This window comes from Saccoglossus kowalevskii, chromosome 8 (genome assembly GCF_978046115.1).
Source record: "Saccoglossus kowalevskii chromosome 8, keSacKowa6.1, whole genome shotgun sequence".
Taxonomy (NCBI): Eukaryota; Metazoa; Hemichordata; class Enteropneusta; family Harrimaniidae; genus Saccoglossus; species Saccoglossus kowalevskii.
The window spans coordinates 13,694,523-13,708,361 of NC_140648.1; the positions used below are offsets into that span (position 1 = coordinate 13,694,523).

General features: G+C 36.3%; 1 protein-coding gene across 2 annotated transcripts; it reads left to right on the plus strand.

Annotated features, from left to right (window-relative positions):
• Window positions 1-249: 249 nt before the first annotated feature.
• On the plus strand, window positions 250-10,117 carry LOC100366583 (creatine kinase B-type-like). Of its 2 annotated transcripts, none has more exons than XM_006811765.3 (8): window positions 250-337; window positions 4,764-4,955; window positions 5,207-5,305; window positions 5,556-5,726; window positions 6,956-7,118; window positions 7,376-7,499; window positions 9,069-9,258; window positions 9,460-10,117. In XM_006811765.3, the coding sequence occupies exons 2-8, from the start codon at window positions 4,775-4,777 to the stop codon at window positions 9,630-9,632; spliced, it is 1,101 nt and encodes a 366-aa protein (XP_006811828.1). In that variant the 5' UTR covers window positions 250-337; window positions 4,764-4,774; the 3' UTR covers window positions 9,633-10,117. The 2 variants fall into 2 exon arrangements, with proteins under 2 accessions (XP_006811828.1, XP_085359030.1); XM_085502904.1 differs by lacking the exon at window positions 250-337 and adding an exon at window positions 2,525-2,568.
• Window positions 10,118-13,839: the final 3,722 nt, after the last annotated feature.

Genomic DNA, 13,839 nt, shown 5'->3' on the forward strand with positions numbered 1-13,839 from the left:
TATTTATTGGTATACCCAGTTATGTTATTTATTTATGAGAGTTTGAGCAAATAATCAATTCAAAATAGTTTTTGAAGAAAAAGTGAATATAGACTGTGTTGTCGGGATTTATGACATACAAAAAAACAGTCAAAACAGCCCGAGGCTTCATGTAGCATCATCTATGTAACTTGCTGCCTGTTTTTATAAAATTCGTCGATGAAAAGGTCATACATCCGGGCATATTAAGTTTTTCATCATTTTCCGCCATTTTTGCTGGTCCATACACAACAAATATACAGCTTATATATTTGCTTCACTAGTAACAAGCACACTCTCTCTGGATCCACGTTCACCTGTAAGTTTTTTTCACATTCATACAATCTAGTTGTTATTTGGAGCAAGGTTTAGGTCAAGAAGTTGATTTTTGTAAGTTGTCTACAAAATGTTTTCAACATAGATAATATATTATGTACATGGACAACATTATTAATAATGGCTGGACTGCCTCATTCATCTTCATTCCGCGTGGAATTCGTCCACTCTCGGCAATGCTTATTCCTATTTGTACTAATAGCTAATAAGTCAATTAAGGATATGGTAGTGACAAACGTAACAAAGTGGACTTGTAGCAGTTAATACCACAATTTCTATTTAACCGAAGAGAAGTGATATTCATTAACCTTGATTTTAACCTTGATTAACAAATTTAGTAAACATGCTGGACTTATACTACAACGAACGGGCTTTTACTGGGCAGATGTTGATGTCCCTTGGTCTACTGAGCTAATTAAATCACAAATCACCCAGTATTGAACATTACAACAAAAATAGTTGGCTGAAAAAATGAAAAAAAAAATAACAACCTTTTCCCCAAGGTTGACAACGTATGATGGTCTGTGGGAAAGTTCCAATTCTCAATTTCAGTTTAACTAAAAAAGCTAGACACCACCAGTTTTATGGAATAGGGAAAAACACACCAAATTTAAACAAATGTTCTGACAGCTTATTATAAGACAGTATTCTCGGGGACGGAGCTACGTCACAAGGCGTACTACGCTGCTAAGACGCTAACCACCGCACCGTGTATTTCTATGGGCTCTGCGCGAGCTGCTGTGGAACGCCGGTCGAGGAGCCGGTAAAAATAGCTAAATTCGAGAAAACAACACAAACTCAACTTCGACGTAATCCTGATCAACCAAATTTATATATGCTGCACGCACAGGGCTAATCTTGTTACACTGTTCAGGAGAGTCTAAATAACAATCCCAAAGTAGAGTTTTCGGCCTTTGTTGAAATCGTGTTGGTTGCCAGGCGGTGAAAATGCCCGGATGTCCGCCCCCCCCGTGAATATCTATGATTGACATGGTATATAAAAACGTATTCCATCTTCCCCCACATTGGTTATTGACATTGCAGATCTAAATATATTTATGCAATGTATTACGCACATGTCGAGCATCAGTGCCGAGTCATTGTGCGGGAAAGCAAAAGCAGCACCTAATGACGTAATTACTCGGCTAAAGAAGAAATTAGTTGGTGATCTGATGTTGAAAATTCAATCCAACATTGTCTGTATGGGTGATATTATCAATGATTATACGTGGCTCTCTCTAATAGGCTATCAACATCGTGACTATCAACATTTAAATATTTCACATAGCCACGAAACTATTTTTCAAAATATTGAGAAATGTCGTTAAATATTCCGTTACTACTATTAATCTATAGCATGTGCTCTCTGGAGAAAATCTAAGGCAATAGAAACTAAAAGGATTGATTGCAAAATCGATCTCCTAGTTTCCCGCATCTATTACATGACACAAATGAATACATTATTTATTGACAACATCTCCCCTGGGATCAAATATACGATTACGAATCTGTAATAAAGGAAAGTATTACACCTTGATCGATTACAAGGAACGGAATCGTATTTCTCGGGGTCCCCCCTCTCCAAAGTACGAAGCAATAACCCCTTCAAATTAGTGACACGTCGCCGGTCCGTAGCCGCCATATGATATTTTCATTGTTCTTGGGTTTGGATATGCAAATGGGTTTATGATCTCTGTTTAATTACTCTTGTATGGTCACGTTGTACCTTAGGAGATGCACAGTAATAACAGTATTTCAGGAGTTTTGATAAGACTGTATGTGACTGTATTGTTTATTACTGTTTATTTAAAGCAGGAGGGTCACCTGCGCACGCGCAGGAATTGAGTCCCAAACGACGATAACAACACACGATAAAAACGCAAAGGCTCATGGGTATACACTTGTTTGTTGCAAAAAGGAAGTTTTCATACTGAATGTTCATTATTTGTTAGGCTTTGTTGATAGTATGAGACACTAAATTATATACTGTGTAAACAATATGAGGTATGACTAGCATTATACACTATGATATATTTAGAATGAATCAGGTTGTCTGTGGTTACCAATTCGAATACCCACATTTCTTATTTCTACTGGTACACACAACAAAAATATAGGCTTAATTTGTAGCGTCACAAATCATATTGTCCTCCATATTTATCACTGTCTACCATACGAATACCGAAGAAGCACTTTCTAGATCCAGATTCTCATGTAAGTTAGCTATTTTATACATTATATTGGTTATTTGGAGTACTGTATCAGTAGAAAGCTGATTTACGAGGTGGTCTACAAAATATGTTTCTTTCCCCATGACATAACATGTCTGTAAAATGAAGTTTTTTTTTAGAATAAATATGAATTACTACTTAACTGGAAATAATTTGTACAACCGTAGATCGTTGAACACAATTCATATTGGTAAATTTACAATTCCAGGAACACAAAAACAGAACAATTAACTGACGAGTACATTACACAACATAGTAGTCAAATCATTTAGATAAAGATATATAGACCAAATGTTTGCGACATTGTGCACTCCTACTAATGTGTGTGACATGACTGAAACATTTCCGATGAAAATCATCATTTTAAAACTAGTTCAAGACTAGACATGTTTCAGACTAGTCTTGAAAAAGTCCCAGATATCCTCAGTAAATTTTCAAACCTTGCTCTGAATTTTTTTTAAACTACAAAGATAGATATGGTCGTTTTTCAGACTAGTCTTAAAATGTCTTTAAATTTTTTAGAATATGCACTCTGAGGAATAATTTTACGACGTCTCACAATATCTCACGAGATTTAGTGAGATCTAGAGTCGGCCATGTTGGATTTTTAGGTGAACATGATGATGTAGCATTGGCACAGTGGCGCTCAGAAATGATATAATTCTGCCACTCATCATACCAAATTGTCGACAGCCAATCCCTGGCGTCATCTGAAACTTTAGAAGCTACAGTTATTTATTGGGCAGTTGTTTTTATTGAAATCACTGTGACAGGCAATGGAGTTCTGTTGATGAACCCATGCTTTTTAACATTTTGGAGAGCTGTTCACTTTGGTGTTCGAATTATCTGATTTACTTAATGAATGCACTTTATATGCATTATACTACCGGTATGCATGAATATGATATTTATTTTTTTATTCATTGGGTTTTGGCTTTTGTCACATGATTTAATTGGTCAATTTTGTTGAATCTGCATAAGACAATAGTGTCTAATTGTATTTATTTGTATCCATTAATTATCACCACTAATTGTATTATATTTGTGATATGTTTCACATATGCTCTGTGTGTGTTAGAACGGCCATGGCCATGTGAAACATTTTTATAACTCATCTAAATTATGTCTCAGGGACAATGTTTCAAACCTGTACATCATTGTTTAAGAAAAGTATACAAGATATATTAAATTTGTTATCATAAATTGTCGTTAATTTTGTCAAATCAGTAAGATAAAGATATATGGTAAATATGTTGGATATGTCAGCCCTTTCGAAAAGTGAGCACATCCTGCTTCGCATGCGATATACCATTTGGTGTCATAATTAAATGGTTTTGATATTTATGCCATCTAAGATAATTCAACGTGTTATTATTCATTATTGCACCATTTGTACATGCCCGGCCCACATTTTCAGTGGTTAGATATGTATTATTTATTTAATTTTATCTATTTATTTAACCTCCATCACTCCTGATGAGTGAGGTACCCCATGTACCTTACGAAACAGTGCTGTAGAGTCAACTTTACTCATGTAGTCGTGTCTTAATTTCTCTGTCCACGTATGTATATATGTATTTATATTTATCAGTGAAATCACAGTCCCTCCAGGGACTGTGGTGAAACTAAATTTGCACTGTCAAGGTCAAACAATAGAGAGCCCGGGAACTCTACTACTTGCCTGTATGTTGATTGGGATTATTTATTCAATCAATATAATACCAGCCAATGTGACTTTTGTGGTACTAACAGCGAGTAAATGTATGAATGTAAACTGCTGACAAATTTAACTCAAATTCAACTCTTTCTATCTCAATGGAATTATCACAAATACGCATGTACATGTACTACAATGTTTTCACTCATTCAGTAACTTATTAATAATGCTTTTATAAAAGATAAATACATTTTCGTGAATGTATATCTTGGAATGCAAAGGTTTAGTTATCCTTTTAATATAAATTTACGTTTCTATAATCTAAATATATATTTTGGGAATATATATATTAAGTGTACATTTTGGAATATAAATGTGCATTTTTCATAGGAATGTTGATTCTTGAATACATTGTTTGAATATTGCACTCTTTCTCCTGCAACTAACTGATCGATATTGCGTTACATTTTAGATATACAACCGAAATAAACACATTTTCATCAACTTCATCTATATTGTAGCTTGACGAAAAATGGCCAATCAGAACCAGAAGAGGTATCCAGCTCAATCTGATTTTCCAGACTTAAGCAAAAGCAATGCTCTTCTAAAAGATTATTTGACTCAAGACATCTACGCTAAACTTCGTGATGTCAGAACATCAAGTGGTTTCACATTTGATCGAGCAATCCAACACTGCCTTGATAGAGTTACAGGTATGTACCATGCGGTTGTTAAAGCGGAGGAGTGGTGACCTACGCATGCGTCAGGTGGCCATAGCGTGTCATGAGCCCTTGCGTTCTTAGCGTGTGTTGTTATCATCGCTTGCGACTCAATTTCCGCGCGTGCGCAGGTGACAACTCTCCCGCTTTAATAGTAGTGATCATTATGTAGCACACTGTGAAGTATTATATACAAATATTATATAGTTTATTATAATAATACAATGATTTTTATATCATATCAGAAACTATCGGCATTGTCGCTGGTGATGAGGACTCGTATACTGTGTTCGCAGATATTTTTGGTCCAGTAATAGAACGGTACCATAAAATCGTCCGGGCTGGTAGGTGGTCTAGCTGTTTAGTTGGTGTATCTATCACGTCTAACTTATTGAAATCGAATACAATATCGTATTCTACAGCAAATACAAAACTCTGAATGAACATATTAGACAATGATCGAATGTTAAGCTCATGTCGAATTCCCGGATTAGAAAATGTATTCAAAAAATAACAAAATACAAATGAATGAGACATTTAGCAACAATAGGCATAAGTTTTACTTTACGTTGTCAGCATTAACCTTTTTTGCAGAATGTATGAATGTAACTGATCTGTCTCCCGAAAAGATAACAGGAGAGATTTTTGACGAGAATTATGTTGTCAGTACCAGAATACGAGCAAGTCGAAATATTCGTGGATTTTGCCTGCCGCCATTCTGCTGTAGATCTGAGCGAAGGGCAGTGGAAAGAAGTATTGTCTGTGGTAATTGGTCACGTTTTTTAATTACGTCCCAATAGGAACATATTTATTTGAGCACTGTTCATGAAATTAAACTGTCTGCGAGAAATTGCTCCGAAGTTTGAATGGAAAAACATAAATTTAATATTCATATTCGGAATATTTACACTCTAGTAATATAGTTACATATGAGTTACGATCTTATAATTCTTCTAGACATATTTTCTTTATAGCTAACACATTTGTCATGGTTTCTATTTTAGACGATCATCATTTCAAAATTATCAATGTTATTGAACTGAACCTATATATTTAAACACTTTAGTTAAAATTTATGCTAAAATAGTAATTGTCAAGCCAAGCAAAATAAGAAAAGAAATATGGGCTGGAGTTTATTGTAAAGGCACAATTTAACAAATTGTCTTTGTTCTATTAATAGGAAATTTATGTTTTTTGTGTGTGTGTTTTCTTTACAATTCCTGCGTTTGAATGAATGACAAATGTTTACAAATCAATGTGCATATGTATAATATCATGTATGTGTGAAGTTTGATTATGATTGGTCCAGGCATTTCTGAGATACAGGTCCGGAATCACACACGCACGAACGCACGGACACACGCACAGACGCACACAGGTAAAACATAAGTCCCCGTTTTTGGACTGCGTCCGAACGGGGGCTAATAGTGAAGAACAGTACATCTTTCAATTTAAATATTTCAAATAAAAAAAGGTTTTAAATGCCCATTTTATCCGAGACCTGCCAGTGTTATTGTGGGTGGGGTGGGTGTGTATGTGTGAGTCTGATACACACGCATGTGCAATTATTTCATGATTGGTTCAAAAATGGCCGACGTTACTTCAATTTGTGTATTTGACGAGAGGCAACCCAAAGGTCGTTTATACATGCCTTGAGCAATTCATGAGAGCACCCACAAGTTTCTACTGTATCCCTCACCCCTATCTTTTTTTATTTTGAAATCTTGTCCCAGGGATTGTCAGCTTTTCCTTTAAAATCCATTGAGCTTATAACAAAATGTATAGTTTTGTGATGTAATACACATTTATGCGGGGTGCAATAGAAAGTGAGGGTGCAATAGGAACTAGGTACTATTGTCCCTCGGGTGCAATAAGACGAGGGGGCAATAGAAACACAGACACACATAATGGTGGATCCCAAATAAGCTGATTTCAGAAAGCACTCTATAATATTTTTCATTCACACAATATTTATTTTATCATTTTATTTCCAGCCCTAAATTCATTTCCTGGTGGGGAGTATCACCCTCTGTCGACCATGGATGATGCATTGTGCAAATCATTGATGTCAAACCATTACCTGTTTAGAACACCTAAAGTCGGATTCCAATTAGTATCTGGATGTGCTAGAGATTGGCCCGATGCACGGGGCATTTGGTAAGACCTTGTAGGAATTTGAAAATACACAATTTCCATAAGATATTTAACTAATACCACTATTATATTATTATTTGTTTGGTCAATATTCAGAGTTTACCATAGGAGACAAGTATTAACCTCGTTTCAACCTCGCACTGACCTTTTCAATTTGAGTATTCTGAGCTGAATATTGACCGCTACTTAGATGACTTATTGCGTATATCCACGTAGCACTGTAACATGCCCACCAATGATTTGGTCACTAATTATTACAGGTATACCGAGGACAAAACGTTGATATTTTGGGTGAATGAAGAAGACCACATGAGAGTAATTTCCATGCAGCCAGGGGGTCATGTAAAGGAGGTTTTCACACGATTTTGCAATGCAATGAAACAGGTAATGATATATTTTGAACTTTCGAATATGTATGCAAATATCAACTAACTTCATTGACGACGGCCCACCAATAATAGGGTAAAACACATGATTGTTTTATCTGACAGAATTATACAGGGGAAACTTTGTGACCGAATAAATACCCAGGTTAATGGTCAATCGTGTGCTAATGTTAAATCCAACCTGGAATTAGCTAAGTGTCACCAACCCCAATTTGACCTGGTCAGCCAAGGAAGGTCTGTACTTGTAACATACATGTACCTACGTATACAAGTGAACTAGTCATTCTAACCAAAGCCTAGAGCCACAAAGAGAAAACCAAACACTGACTAACAAAATTAGTGTCAACACGAGATATAGACCACTTGTTTCTTTTCGAGAAGCTGCACCATCCTTTTTTCTAGTTCATTAACTTTATTCCTAGTTGGTTCAATCAAATCTTCTTCTCTCAACACTGGCCTGAAAATATTTTAGGCTGAAGGTGGTGACCAAAAGTTCGATTCTAAAGTTGTATCACACTTCGAATATCTAATCACTAAAACAAGGAATTGCTTACATTGGAAGAATTCCGCTTTACTGGGAGGACAGGGAACCTGCCACTATCTTTGGCCCATATGACTAGCATTGTGTGATGGTAAAGGAGGTCTTGTGCAGATTCCCTTTGTTGGGTGGCCGTAAAAGACCAGATTTGGGCATCGAGTACATATAGGACCTTAAGTCAAGTCTTCATTGCTTAGGTGGGAATTCTCCACAAATACAAATTTGTATGTTTCAAAACAAGAGGCGGTGTATAAATCGACAAGCGAATGCCCTCAGGCGGCCTGCTTTAGAAAGGTTGTTAAGGGGCGGCTATGAGTTTCTAGGTACAAATACGTCAGCCAATCACTATCAGTCAAACCATCTCCTATTCTGAGATCTAATGCCCGACAGTGAATTGCGCTTTATTTAACCATGGTCTTGTTCATTAATATTGTCTCCCTGATACCACGTAATTGTGAACATATTTGGGAATGGTATGTAGTTTCACACTAGCTTGTAGATTCATAAAAATCATGTCACAGAAAAATTTCATTTCATTTTCCAGATTCAATATGGAGAAAATATTTTTCGTATTCAATAGAAAAATAAGGTACAAATATACGCACAACCTGTAGAAAAAATTCATAAGGCGAATATGTAAAATGATATTCTCCTTACGCTTTTTGAACTTGCTGTAGTGAAGAATAGATATTTTTTGCCTGATGTACATATAAACGAATGTCTCATTGTTTAAACTAGAACACAGTGTTTGGAAATCAGACACATCTGGGCCGTCTTCGCTTGTCATAAACTTCAAAAAATGTAGTTCACAGTTTTATCGAATGTTATGTTTGCATGGTTTATCTTTTTTACAAAAAAATATCATTGCTGTACGTCACATGGCGTTCTGCAAAACAAATTTACCACCACTTAAACATGAGTCTGTGAATTTGAAATATTAGTCATATTCAGTTGCAGTTAATAGTTGCTTACCGGTGTCCAGTATTATTTAGATGCCTTTCTTGTACATTACTATTTTTGTTTTCTTAGGTTGAACAAACGCTGAAAATCCAGAACCATCAATTCATGTGGAGGGCTGATCTAGGTTACCTCAGTACTGAACCAGCTAACCTCGGCACAGGATTGAGAGCGAGTGTTCATGTTAAACTGCCGAACTTATCCAAGCATCCAAGGTTTTATAAAATATTATCATCTTTAAAACTAGAGTGTCGTGGAACAGGTAATATTTCACATTGTCTTCTTCTTATCATAATTATGTAGTCTGGGTTGTAGATATTGTAAACGGGGTAAATGACAAGACCATTAGGTTTTATATCCAATAATGAACAATTTGTAACTTTAAGTCATATTAAGAGCAATATTTTTTTGTTTTGACAACTTTTTTTTAACTTTCGATATTTATGCTGTTTTAATCTTTTAGCCGGATATGGTAGTGCTATCAAAGATGGTATATGTGATATTTCTAATTCAGTACGTCTCGGTGTTTCTGAAGTCTATTTGGTGCAGACGTGGATAGATAATGTCAACCTTCTCATTCAGATAGAAATGCGATTAGAAAATATACAGCCTATTGATGATTTACTTCCTATGTGATGTTTATGCTTACACTTCGTTTTCTGATAGCAATATAAAAAAGTTTGATACATTAGTAAGTATGTTGAGTCCACAAGCGAGGGTTTATGGGGGAAATGTCATACATTTGAAAGAGTCGTGTTAATTATGTACGAAATTAATAATTCTTGACTGTTAATATGTGGAGTCCCTCTATTTGCTAATAGTGGAAACACTACATTCATCAACAGGTTATTACCCATGGCACATTTAAAACACAGATTATCGGCCTTGTAATGTTTTATATTATATGATTAGTATATATAACCGTGGGGTTTAAACCACTCACCAAATCGTACAATTACCCATACAAATCCGGGATGCAGGTTTAATGTTTTTAATGTATTTAAATATTTGTTTTTTTAGAATGATTATTTATTTCAGCCGCGTCTTTGTTCATAAGTATTTATTCTAGTACACTCATGTATACAAGTTACAATAAAACACTATAATTGTTTCTCATTGTATTAATGTATTGCTTTTGTAATGTCGGTAATTTCGAACATTAATAACCGTTATAACTGCCTACCTAACTTATATACAGGAACGATGTGATCGGATGTATAATACGATTATGTATTCATTCATTCATGAGCCAATTACATATTTGGAATAAAAGTCAACTTCAAAACGATGCAATAAAGTACAGGAAAAAATAAAAACCTAAAGCAATACAAGATAACAATATATTATGTAAAATGTAAGTGCCTGCCTGAACTATATAATTCATTGTTAAGCAGAGTTCTTCAAAATAGGTTGTACTTACGGAATGAATGAAATATTTAAAGGTTTTTAGGAAATATAATTTGAAAAAAAAGTATTGCATAAGATGTTTCTGAGGTACAAAGTAAGGATAAAATAACATATGAACAGTCCCTAATATCCCTGAAATTTCTCAATTCACAATAATCGACTTCTAGATAGAGTAAAACAAGATAATCCCCAATTCTTGTTTTTTATTGGTGCTGCGAAAACAGGCATGATCTGCCATGGTACTAAACAATGAACACTTCCACCAATAGTCAACTCTGCTGGATTGTCAAATTCCATTCTTGTGTTCTTTACGAAATTATCATTGTTTATAATCCGACAATATATAGCGATATTACCGTCTATTGGGGATGCTTTCACTTTTCTTACACTAACCCTGGTACGTTTGATGCTACTGATCATGCCCCTGTCGCACAGCCCAGTGCACCGGGCAGGGTTCCATCGATCCATTCCATCCCCCTGTTTTATTAACCAAATTCATGTACATTATCAAGCAAATTAAGAGATGAGAAATTCTAAATTACCACTGGGTTGGTTGGAGTTTCTATAGAATTTCAGTCTACCAAAAATGCAACTGGTGCAGAGCCTCACGGTGTTGTTCGCATGGCTGAGAGATACCAAATTCCAACCGAAGGAATACACATTAGTTCATTACTACTGCTGCCTACAAGTAACAACATCTATTTAATTCATCGCAGCAAAACAATATTATTTCATGGCAAAACTTCACGGACGAAAACAACTGTTCAGACTTTGACCTGAGGCATCAATCAAGACCAAAAAATATGCCCTTACAGTGGTTGCTGGTATATGGCCCCATGTTTCATGAAGGCCAAGAAGAAGAGAGGTCTCAGATGCTCTCTCATGATTCTATAATCACAGCCCACAAGGCTGGCCAAAGTTTTTCCAGGTTGACCTGGTGAACAAGTGTTCATGCATATGGTGTGTGTGTTTTAGACTAGTAATAAGATGTAGTTGACTGTCAAAATAAATACATGGATGGTCTTGCGGAGTTGCTGTTGAGTGAGTTGCCTGGCCTACTTTTTCTTCCTTTTTTTCTGGAGGGAGGGTTACCTGTTTGAGCTTATGAATATACGTTATACGTGACCTCAAGAGGTAGGCAAGGTTGCTTACCCATTCAAAGTAGTTGTCCATACATATTAGGTGTCATGTATAGTGAGGCTATAAGAGGAGTGCATCGTCATTGTATAGCCAAGGCGCCAATCAGTAAGTGGTCTTGGTAACAGCTTTGATAGTGACCTTTTAATTGAGAACAAGCTCTTTCATGGACTCTGTTACTATGTTTTGTTTTTGGTTGTCCTTGGAATAGTAGTTGGCACCAACAAAGTCCTCTTTAATATATTTGAAACAATATCGCTTGCACCTATTCATCGACCACCTGGCAGCATGTTAGGATGAGATAGAGCCTTAGCTTGACACTGAAACTAGTTGCTCTGTGTCTCAGTGTAAGGCCTGCTTATTGATATCGAGAGGGACACCCACACTGGACAGGGGTTTCTTTCACTGCTAGAATAGGGTGGACAATACAATAGTACTGGAAATGAAATGTGGAAATTGATAACAGTCAATAAATTCCTGCAACAGAACAACGAAGAGATACAGGAGTCTTGCTTGCAGAGAAACACTGTTATTCTAGAGGCACCGCTGTTAGCAGGAGATCGCAGTGAAGTTCATACAAGTCTCACAGAATGATGGTTGAAGCCTGTATCACTTGTCTCACAACATCGGAGCAGCAACACACAGAGTATACAACTGCCCTCGAGCTAGCCTATTTATAGAACATAAATGGCTCAGTTTTAGATACACCACCTGGGTTTTACAAGAGCCAATCAGAATGTGGTCTTGTTAGCAGCTGTCTCACGATGACATGCAGACACTCACGTAGGAGAGTTAGTAGATCATAAACATCCTTTGTTATGTAAATCACAAACACACCTGGCAGATTCCAATTGTCTTTCCAGAGTTGTAAACTACTTTGACTGGTCAATCACCTTTATAACAGTTATCACAAGGCAATGGACACCGTTTCTTCCAATGATTCCATGCACTCTTCTATTTGCATTTGAAGTAATATAATAAAAGCTTTCAGAACAGGTTGTTTGGCTCTGTGGTCAATCTCAAATTCCTCATACCAATTGTGTGATATGTGGTTGTGCCTGGCCCTTATTGCCACAGCAGATGACACCTATTTTATCGGGCCAGTCTAAGAACATGTCAACAATGAACCAGAGAATGATGAAGACCTCATGTCAGATGATATTCAACATGTCCAATTGCTCTGACCAAATCCACTGGAATAATTTGTGGTAGGTGTAATGTAGTTCATTGTCATATTTAGGAGACGCCCCCTTAGTATAAGTGATTGGAGATGACCGCTAACATGGGATGCAAATCATTTTTTGCAGTGACCCCTTCTTGTAATGGCGGCCTATGCTCGTCCAAGTGTTTCAAAATAGCTAGATTAAATCGAGCATGCTAATTTTCTTTCATGCACGATACAACTCATTTGGGTATACTATTCTCACTTGACACAACACTTTTGGGGCATGCTATTTTTATAGAATGAGTTAAAATACAGTCACTGAAAATCAAACCAAAAAAGAATGTGTTAATTGACTATACTGTCGTCCCTAAAAATCAAATGGTATATATAGTCCTATTGCTAAACAATAGCCTTGCGATAGTAAACTACATGGCGAACTTAACTCTCCTCAATGCCTGGGCGTTGATCAGAAAATGGGTAGATGACCACCAAAATGGCAGTATCTATATTAGTAATAATGGTGGGTGCAAATTTGTTGGGATTGTGACGTCAAGGGGTTCTATGCGCAACAATGATGATATGATGATGGTGATGTCAGCGTTTGGGTTATATGCCTGTGCAATGCATTTTATAAATAAAGGCATTGGGGCTGGCGGAATGTCTGTACCGGAAGTGGCGTCATTTCAGCCGCATACTTTTACTGTAATCATCACAACACTGGGTAATGTTTTTACTTTAAATTAAAGCCGAATGTGTCTATTTTTTTCGCTCAAAAGATTTTTTTTATAAATGAGTGGTATAATTAAAAGTTCTTACTAAGTAGTTTTATTGTATTTGCACTCATACAAGCGTGCGTTTGTGGGATGTTTTTCGACAAAAGTGTTGTATTCTACACATCCTACAATATTATCGTTAAAGCTACAGAAACTGGTACTGATGTGAGAGGGCAAAGACTGAGCTAGACTGCCTGTGAACTATGACAAGAGTTTGGCAACTTTTCAAGAAAAGCATAGAATGAGCCAGTACCTTCATGTGTCGCATACGACTTGTTTACCACTTCCGTGTGACTGAGAATGTTCTAGAACCGTACTGTGTCTGGGTGGAATTTTTAGAAGTTGGTTGAATAGGTAATAT

Coding starts and splice junctions, on each gene's coding strand:
- LOC100366583 (XM_006811765.3), top strand. CDS start 4,775: ATGGCCAATCAGAACCAGAAGAGGTATCCAGCTCAATCTGATTTTCCA. Junction 7,119..7,375: donor CCCGATGCACGGGGCATTTG/GTAAGACCTTGT, acceptor TAATTATTACAG/GTATACCGAGGACAAAACGT. Junction 7,500..9,068: donor TTTGCAATGCAATGAAACAG/GTAATGATATAT, acceptor TTGTTTTCTTAG/GTTGAACAAACGCTGAAAAT.